Source organism: Sodiomyces alcalophilus (assembly GCF_042370955.1).
Source record: "Sodiomyces alcalophilus JCM 7366 unplaced genomic scaffold ACRALscaffold_1, whole genome shotgun sequence".
Lineage (NCBI taxonomy): Eukaryota > Fungi > Ascomycota > Sordariomycetes > Glomerellales > Plectosphaerellaceae > Sodiomyces > Sodiomyces alcalophilus.
The window spans coordinates 7,446,989-7,457,283 of NW_027263532.1; the positions used below are offsets into that span (position 1 = coordinate 7,446,989).

The 10,295-nt window shown below is 40.0% G+C and overlaps 1 protein-coding gene across 1 annotated transcript; it reads right to left on the bottom strand.

The window, feature by feature from the left end:
• Positions 1–513: 513 nt before the first annotated feature.
• On the bottom strand, positions 514–10,295 carry ACRALDRAFT_204831 (uncharacterized protein; the record flags this gene model as incomplete). The annotated part of the gene is made up of 5 exons (XM_071021547.1): positions 514–524; positions 9,676–9,703; positions 9,797–9,857; positions 9,937–10,049; positions 10,266–10,295. 5 exons carry the CDS (start codon positions 10,293–10,295, stop codon positions 514–516), a joined length of 243 nt encoding a protein of 80 aa, XP_070880225.1.

Here is a 10,295-nt window from a genome sequence, read left to right on the forward strand (position 1 = left end):
CGATCAGAATAAGACTCTTTATTATAATCGGATATACTATTCCTTTATTTTACGAAGAACTTTTAAAAAAAGAAGAAAAATAACGAATACGTGAATTAAGTATAAGAGCTATTATGTATCCACGAATGATAGCTATAATAATTAAGCCACTTGACCTACCGCGCTGCCTATAATAACAGGATATCTTAACGTGGTATATAAGCTTTTAGTAAAAAGTCTGCCCGTGGAAATCCTATTATTCGCTTTATACGAGCATCGCTGTTCTTCGCGCTACGAGATCTATAAATAGCTTTACCGCTTAGACCCACTTTTAGACCCACCTTTTAAAGCTAGGCTTATCAGAATCAGACCTTTAGCTTAGTATTCTTTATTTCTATCCTTTATCGATAACGTCATAAAGAAAAAGGAATAAAGGAAAATGAATAAAAATTATAAAAACAAATCGTTAAGTAACTCAGTTAATTCTGACTTAAATAAATAATGAAAAATATACTTCTGCTGCTTAAAAATAGCTTAACAAGCGACTGGCAAAGAGATTTCAGTCCGGAAGCCACAACGCAGTTCTAGAATTAATAACAAAGATAACAATAATAATACTAACCTTAATATTAATTGGTTAGTAGAAAAAATTCATAAAATACAAGTACAAAACAGTATCAAATTAGATCTGAATTTCTATATTAACAGCGGGGCTATAGCGTATATAATAACAAATAAAAGACTCTTTTCTACTTATAATATAAAAGAAAGAACCGTTCGTTAGGGTCAAGCAAAAGAAATAAAGATATAAGGTGAAGTAGACTGCATAATAAGATTCAGAGACACTAGAAAGCTTCTGGCATTAAAAGAGTGTCTTTATATACCGGAAATAGGCACGAATATATCCGTCTCTCTCGTCTTAATAGTGAACCTCGCGGTCTTACTAGAAACAAAAAGCTCTTATTATTTAATAATAAAGAGCCCCTCTTTCTTTATATAACGGCTTTGCTTTATAACGGGCTATACTAGGCTATAGCACGGGCACTATCGTATAGGGGGGTTAAGTCTTAGAAAATAAATATAATAAATACTAAAAAAAAACACAAAGAAACTATTATAAAGAGGTATTTTACCTAAAGAACAGTCTTAGGACTCAACTAGAATAAAGAGGTTTCAAAGGTTCAAAGAACAGGGTTTTAAAGAAACTAAATAAACAAAGAAAGGGGTTAGTTAAACCTAAACTAAGTAATAATATAATAATAAAACCTTAAGAAGTGTAAGCGGCTGGTTATAGGTTGATCGCACTAAGTAAGGCCGAATAATTATATTAGCTAGAATTAAGGAAAAGGAAAGGAAAAGGTCTATAAAGAGGTGCAGGATTTACTAGGTTTATACGATTCCGCAGTAAGGGCAGCGCGAGGTCTAAGCGTCGGATCTGCGTGCTAATTAGCGGTTCTGGCCTTATACCGGAACTATACTTTTAAGGGGTTAACCCGTGATATTACCCCCCTCCTCCCCCCTCTAGGGCCGTAATAACTAAGCGCCGAATCTGTTTTTGCCTAAACGCGTTACGGGGGAGGCGTGTATCCTCCCTTATATCGGATATATTCGAGTCGCGCGATATTCGCGGCGACTTCGCTCCTAAGTCGCTAGTATTCCACGTCACGCTAAGCGCTTACTCTTTATATTAAAAACGCCCGGTTACTCCTTCTTCTTTATTCGCGAACTATTATAATAAACAGCTCTATAGGCTTTTATTATATTCTATAGTCTAATATTATAGTATAAGTATAGCTTTACCCGGTTTTTTATTTATAATTAATTCTTCTTCCTATAAGCCTATAATATCGTTTTAGTAGTAAGCTTTATCGCCTATTCTATACTAAGGGCTATATTATTCCTCGCTAACTCTTAGTATAGTCGCTCTATCCTTATAGTTTTTTTTTTATTAATCTAATAATTTTCTATCTTCCGATTATTTAATTAACTATTATAAGTCTCTTAATAAGTCCTTATACCGATCCGGTTAGGTCGCGGCTAACGGAGTGTATCTAGATATCCGCCCCCCGTTATAGCGCTTATTATACCTATAAAAGCACTATTAAAAAGGCCCTAGCCGTTAACGATATCGCCGCCCCTTCTCCCTTTACCGCCCCCCCCTCCCCCTTTATTAAGGAAGTGGCTAAAGAGGCTATCGCTAAGATAGCGAATACCAGTAAGCGTCCCGGTAATAAAGAGGTATACGATAAGAGTCTATACTTCGCTATAAGGGTCCTGCTAACTCTGCGGTAGCCTGCCACGCCTAATAAGTAATAGCGCGGCCCGGCCTACCCTCCTAGTTATTATTATAACGGCTTTTACCGCCCCTACGCCGATTATATTATAGGTATTAAAATAAAATTTAACTAAACGTGTTATAATTAATCCGGGCCCGGTATAGCGCGTAAAAACCCTAAGTGCTATAAATACGCTATAGGATCTTATATATACCGCCTAATAAGTCCCTTATAATCTATAAGCTAAATAATCGCGACTAACCTTCTTAGCTCCCTCCCGCCGCCGTCCCGTTTATCCGCCCTATAGCCGAGGCGGGTCACGCTATACACGATAATCTAGATAACGATAATATAAGTGTTTCTATATCTTTTTTAAGGTCGTTACTAACTCTAGTCTAGCTCCGCGAAGCCTTTAAGTTAGCTTATAGCGATTATTACGCCTCGCTATTTAAGAAGCCCTCCGCCGCCGCCGCTACTATTATTAACGCCGCCCCCGCCCCCGCCCCTATTAAGGATAGCGAGGGTCTCCGCCACGAGGTAAAGGCCCTCCGCTAGGAGGTTCGCGACTAGGGCGCCGCGATAACGCGCCTCCTAAAGGGTATTCTTACCGCTCTTTAGGGGGGTAATAACCCTATTACTAGTAATAGCCGTAATTATAATAAAGGCGGCTTAAGTAATAATACCGCCGACTAAAGTCCTTTACGGAGGCACTATCTGCTTCCTTAGGAACTAGTAGGGGGGCTAGTAAATTCCCCCCCTTTAATTAACTCACGACTAAAGGTTATTCTCCCTTCATACCCGGGTCCTTTTATCTACGCGTATCCCTTATAGTATAGTCTTATAAAGGCCCGTTATTCTTATCTACGGGGCCATATTCCGCTTTTAAAGCGTTTAACGCTATAGTATCCTTTACGGCGTCTAATAGTTCCTAAATAGGTTCCGCGTATCCTGCTTAGCGTACTAATACCTCGCGTTATACGCTACGACCTTACCGTTTATTCTATATATATAAAATGCTTTTTACCTCCTATTCTTTATTGCCGTGGAGGGCGTCCCGGATCGGTTTAGGCTAGGGGTCGGTTACGACTTACTTAGGGAGGGGGTCGCGGCTAGCTCGCTTTAGGATATCGATATAGAAGCGGGGATATATTCCTAAGGGTATATTTAACTTAACGATATAGGAGTTAATTACTTTTATTACTCTATACTTCTAATATAGCTAGCTTAGCTTTTTCGAAGGCCTAGGCGTAGAGTAGTTAGCTATAGAAAGCTAGGCGAGGTCCCCTACCTCGAAGCGTTTAGCTAGGAGTTACCGTTTATTCGCGGACTCCTTATCTTATAGTTACTTCGAGGCTATAGCTACCTATACGAACTCCACGGCTCCTTATAAGCGACTTAGTAGATTATAAGCAGCGGCTTTATTTAGATACGCGGGTATAGGGTCGTGGATTTAGATAGGGTCGATATAGAACCCGTGTTCTAGGAAAAAAGGACTTAGCTAGGTTATTAAGCTTTTCCTATTATTAAGCGATAACTACGCGGCGGGTAATAGGCGACCCTAATCGTCCTAGGAGTAGTATATAAAGGTATAAAGGTAGGCCTAGATATCTTAGTTTAGTCTCTCGGGTCCCTTATCGGTTAAGGGTGGTAGGCTATACTAAGTCGCTACTTAATCCTTACGAGTTTATAAAAGTATCGCTAAAACCTCCCGGTCTAGTTTAAGCCTTAGTCGCTAACGATTAAGAGGGGTATACCGTGGAACCGGAAGTAATAGTTTAGGAAGCGTTCGGTATAGGCCTCCGCTTTTATTATTTCTATCGCTTTTAACGTTACTAACTTTATTAGCCGGTCTATAATTACCTATAGGAACCGCGCCTTACCCTCGCTAGTAGGTAGTAAGTCCGTTTTAAAGTTTATCGCGAGGTAGCTATAGATTCGCTCTAGTATAGGCAGTGGTTTTAATAGTCCGTGCTTTATATTCCGTTATTAGTTACTCCCGTTATACGGATTATAGTTACGTATAAACTTCCGTATATCCTTATTTATACCGGGCTAAAAGAATTATCGGGCTATTATAGCGATTATATTCTCCTTACCCGGGTAGCCGCCGATAATAGAGTCGTGGATCGCCTATACTAAGCGTCCCCTTAACGGTGAGTCTTCCCCGGAGCTTAGAACCTAGAGATAATCCCGGAAGGTCACGTATCCTATAGGGTTAAGGGAATATTCCGCGATTTATAGTCGTAGTCTAAGGGATAGGTTAAAGCTACGAGCTTTTATAGTAATCGCGGCAAGGACCCCTTAGTACTAGGGGTCGGTTACTATAGTCTTATCCTAAAGTCGTTAAAGGTCTTTATTTACTTTAAATACACGCTTAATAGACGTTTTCCGTATTATCGGTCCGGGGATCGTTCTTAGGATCGCGGAGTCGGGTATTAATTATATTACTTATCCTTATTCCCGGTTATCTAAGCTATCCTTCGGGGCGTCCTATTCGCGATAGGAGAGTATATCCGCCGCGAAGTTCTTAGTACCTTACCGGTACTTTAGTATAAAGTTAAACTAAGCTAATTCGCCGGCCTAGCGGCTTTGCCTTTTAGTAAGGGACCGTTTAGTTATAAAGTACTTAAGGGCCTTATAGTCCGATAATATTATAAGTTATTCGTAGCTAGTTAGTTCTGCCTTCTAGGCGAGTATATAGCTTATAATTACTAATATCTCCTTATTATAAATAAGGTAATTATACTTAGCCGGGGTAAGCTTATATAAGTAATACGCGACTATATAGCGATATCCTATCTCGTCCACCTAGGATAGGATACTACCTAAGGCGTAGCCCGAATAGTCGGTCTTTAATATAATCTTACGGTCTAGGTTCTATAACTATAAAACGGGTTCTATCTAGGAAAGTCGTTTTAGCTCCTTAAATACGGCGTCTTCTTCGGTCCCCTACCTAAAGAGCCGATCCTTCTTTATTAGCGCTAAGAGGGGGGCTATAATACCTATAAAGTCGTAGATAAATATCCGGTAGTAGTTCGCGAATCCTAAGAAACTTCGTACTCCCTTTACTAAGGTAGGGGCCTCCTAGTCACGGATAGCCTTTAACTTCTCGGGGTTATAAGACACCCCTTTATCTACTATAATAATAAAGCCTAGGTATTTTACTATTATCACGCTAAACTTATACTTAGCCGGGTCTAGGTTTAGGCCGGTATCCGCGAGCCGGCGTAATACTAGCCGGACCTTTACTTTATAGTCCTTATAAGATCCGCTAGAGTAGATTAGGATATCGTCGATATATACGGTAATAAAGTCGTCGAGGAACTCTTATAAGGTCTAGTTAATATAGCGTTAATAGGTGGCGGGTACGCCGCTTAGTCCGAAAGGGTATACTAGCTACTCGAAGAGACCGAAGCGTATTCTAAAGGCTATTTTGCTCTTATACCCAGGGGCTATACGGATCTTATAGAAGGCGGCGACTATATCGAGCTTCGTAAACCACTTAGCGCTAGCCAGGTTATATAGGGTCTCGGTGATTAGGGGAAGGGGGTAGCGATCTTACTAGGTAATCGCGTTTAGGGCTCTATAATCGTAGTAAAAGCGTAGCCCGCCCCCTAGCTTCTTCACGAATAAGACTAGCGCGGTAGCCGCCGAGCTACTAGCCCGTATAAATCCCTTATCTATTAGGTCGTTAAGCGTCTTCCGGAGTACTAATAACTTTTCCCTTAATATACTATAAAGGGGCCCCCACGGTAAGGTCGGCTTAAGCCTATCAGGACCTTATTTTAGGGTGATTTCGTGGTCGATACCCGGTTAGTAAGGGGGTAAGTCGTTAGCCTTATTAGGCGTAAAGAGGTCGCCGAACTCTTATAGTATATTCGTAGGGACATAGTCCTAAGGGTCTATAGGTTCTTTTTTATAGAGGGCCTTATCGATATCCTATATACTAACAGCCCGGATAAAGGCATCGAACTCGTCTCTTTCTTTTCCCTTTAATCCCCTTTTTATCCGTCGTATCGTGGCCGCGAATACCGATCCTAAGACTAGCCTTACCTTACGGATAGCTCGCACGTTAGCTAGTTCTTCTTCGCCTATAAGTCGTAGATTAATATTAGTAACCCTATAGTATAACCTATGATTCTTCGCGTAATATATAATATTATTATACTCTAGCTATGGTTTTCCTAGGAATATATCCTAGTCTAGTCCTTCTACTATATAGGCGAAGACTCGTTATATATAGCCACTAATCTCGAGCTTAAACACGGTAATCCCGGCGCTAATAGCCGGCTTAGACGTATCTAAGAATCCTTTTAGTAGTCGTTTCTTCTTATTAACTAATAATAACTAAAGTCTTTAGGTAAAGCGTTTATTCACGGTAGTATAGTAGTTATAACCCGTATTTATAAGAGTATATATATATCTTCTATTTACTCGCGTTAATATTAGGGCTAAGTCGCCGCTAGCTAGGTATTTAAACGCCTCCTACTCCTGCCGTAGGGCGGTTATCGGCTTTAATACCCGTTTTCGTGTTAAAGCTATTCTTTTCCTGACTTTTTATTATCCGAACCGTCTAAACTTATAGCGATATCGTTATCTTCGGCCTAGACCTTTACTACGCGGGCGCCCTTAGCCTTTAAGCCCTTATCCCGGGATTTATAGTTTATACGGATATATCCTTTCTTCCTATAACCCTAGCACTCCCGGTTATCGCGAGGTCGGCTTATAGTCGTATTAGGCCGGACCTAATTAATCCCGCTTATCGTAATATCCTTATTAGCGTCGGTCTCTTAGTTCCGGGTTCGGTTCGGTATATACATATTCCGGTTAGTTAGGCGTAGACCTTCTAGCTTCTAGGTGATACTCTAGACCTCGATAACCTAGCTTATATAGTTATAGGGTAACTTCGCGGTAACTAAGGCGCTACGTAGCTTTTAGCTTAGGGCTCCCTCTAGGAAAGTGATCTTCGCTAAGTTTACCTACTCGTTACCGCCTACTTAAGCGATCTGTTTTTCGAATTTTAATAGGAACTATAAAAAGGTTTACTCCTTACGTTATCTAAGAGAATATAGCGCGAGGGCCGCGCGAGGCTATTTATTCTGGTTCTTATATATACGGTCTAGGTAGGTAAGGAACGACTCTAGGTCGCGGGTACCTCCCGGCCCCCTAGCGGTATAAAAGGCTAATACTACTTACTAGGCACTACCTTCTAAGTATAAGTTAATATAGTACTATATTTCGGCTTAGTTATTAAATAAGTGCTTATCTAGTAGGAGCTTATCGCGTATCTACTATCACTAGGTAGTATACTCTATTCGTCTCCTACTAAACTTCGCGGGGTATAGTAGGGGCTTAGTGCGTAGCGGGTATAGTTCGCTTAGTTCCTATAGGACTATAATCTAGGGGGGAGCAGAGGTTACCGGGGTCGGGGGACCTACCACCGACTCGGTAAGCGTGTTTATAGGGGCTCCCTCTAAGGGGGGCGCGAGGTTAGGGGTAGGTTATTATAAGGCCTAAATATTCGCGAGGCCGTTCGCGAGTCGTTAGAGTAGCTCTTATTATTAAGCTATCTGTTCCTATAAGGGACTAAGCGTTATATTAATAGCTTCGGTGATCCTTCTATCTATCCACTTAGCTAGCTTAGCGGGGTTTATAGGACCGCCGCCGCCTAACGGCGCGTTCGTATCTAACTCTATACTAATATAGCGTATAGGGTTCGCTAAATTCTAGCTATATAAGCGGCTAGTTATAGGTTAATCGTATTAAGTAAGGCCGAATAATTATATTAGCTAGAATTAAGGAAAAGGAAAGGAAAAGGTCTATAGAGAGGTACAGGATTTACTAGGTTTATACGATTCCGCGGTAAGGGCAGCGTAAGGTCCGAGCGTCGGATCTACGTGCTAATTGGCGGTTCCGGCCTTGTGCCGGAACTACACTTTCGAGGGGTCAACCCGTGACAAGAAGAGCTTTATAAACAAAGAGACCGTAATAACCGTTAAAGAACTACCTCTATAACTAATAACATAACGCTATGGCATAACAGAATAGGTTATATTAACCCTGTTACCTTAAAAAGTCGCTATACTAAGACTCTTTAAAAGGATTATAATATAACTAATAAAGAGTTAACTAAAATACAGAGCTATAATGTCTATAAGAGAAGTAAGTCTATTATACTTATAAATAAAGATTCGGTTAATAAATACAAACACTTTTCCTATTTACAAAAGGTATATATAGATCTTTACGGACCGATCGAACCTCTTTCTTATAATAAAAAGCATTGGATTTTATTTATACTAGACCGTTCCACCCGGTTTCTGTGAGCATAACTGTTCTTAGATAAGTCTAAAACGACGGTTATAATAGCTATAAAAGAGTAGAAAGCTTAGGTAGAAAATAATAATAATAATAAATGTCACCTCTTTATTAAAGAAGTAGATATGGACGGTGGAAAAGAATTTAATAACGCCTCTTTTCAACACCCCTTTAAAGGTATAAAGCATAATATAAAGCCACCGTATACTTATAAAACTCAAGGCTCTATTAAAAGAGTTATAAGAACTATAATAGAAAAGGTTCGAGCTCTTCTTTTCCACTCAGGGATACCTTGATACCTTTAGCGTGAAGCTATTCTCTTAGCTGTTTATATATATAACGGATTACCCGATTCAGCTCTTGATTATATAAGTCCCTATAAGCTTTTATAAGGTCAGAAACCTAATATTAATAATATACAGGTTTAGGGTTCTATTATTTATTATAAAACCAACGACCCGACTGTAAAGAAACTAGATATAAGAGCACTACGAGGTGCTTTAATAGCTTTTAACGACTATAACCATAAGGTTTATAACCCAGTAACTAGAAAGACTGGTTAGTTTCGAGACGTTTATGTCTTAGAAAATCAGTTTCTTCACTCTTTTTTAGATAATTATAATAATAACTATACGCCTAAAAATAAGAATAATAACCTCCCTTCTTATATTAATACTCAGGCATATAATCAGGTTTCTAACCGCGGGCCTTATTAACCCGTTAAGTATAATAGAGGAATCACTTTTAGTGAAAATACCAGTTAATTTTCATAAAATATTCCTTCGCGCGTTTCGAAACATTCTGTTAAGTCTATTTAACCTGAAGAAGAGAATAATAATAATAATAGAGGTAAGAGTCTTCATCTACGGGCAGCGGGCTATAAAGCTCTAGCTAATAATAATAATAATAATAATAATAATAATAATATTAACCAAAGCCCGGCTAATAATAATAGTAGCTAAAGTACCAGGCTAGAAGTCCAAATACCTTTAGAACTATTAAAACCGGACTATAAGGATTTAATATCCTATAATAATAGTGCGCACTTACTATAGAGTACGTTTATTCCGACTGGGGCATTTGTTTATTCCGACTAGGGCACCATTTTTGCAGCCGGTGCCAGCCGCCCACTATCACAAACCTTCCATCAATTACGTACTTCGTAGGCAGGCAGCTCATTTTATATCTACGACACCACACAACCACGATATCGCCTTTTCCACCTTCACAATTATCCATCTATCTTCAACGCCAGTAACGTCAAAATAGCGCTTTTGCCTAGTTCTTGCTTCTTACGCACGGTAACGAATAGGCCCGCGATAACGTATAGGTCGTGGTCGTGGTCGGGGTCGGGGCCGTGGACAGCGTGGAGGTAGGGGCCGGGGTCAATCCAACCCAAATTCTATGGGAGGGAACCCAGTCCCGCCTGGATCTTGGTCGGGAACGGATGAGGCCATCCGCAGGCTGCAAGAAGAACTGGGACGGGGCACGTAATTGAGTTACAGGAAGAGCTCGATATAGTCAATTAACGATCGTATCCAAAGGCACAAAGACAGTATCCAAAGGCAAAAAGATAATCGTATCCAAAGGCAAAAAGATAATCGTATCCAAAGGCAAAAAGATAATCGTATCCAAAGGCAAAAAGATAATCGTATCCAAAGGCAAAAAGACGATCCGATCGATACAACTTACGAAGTAATTGAACCAATTGATGCTACACAT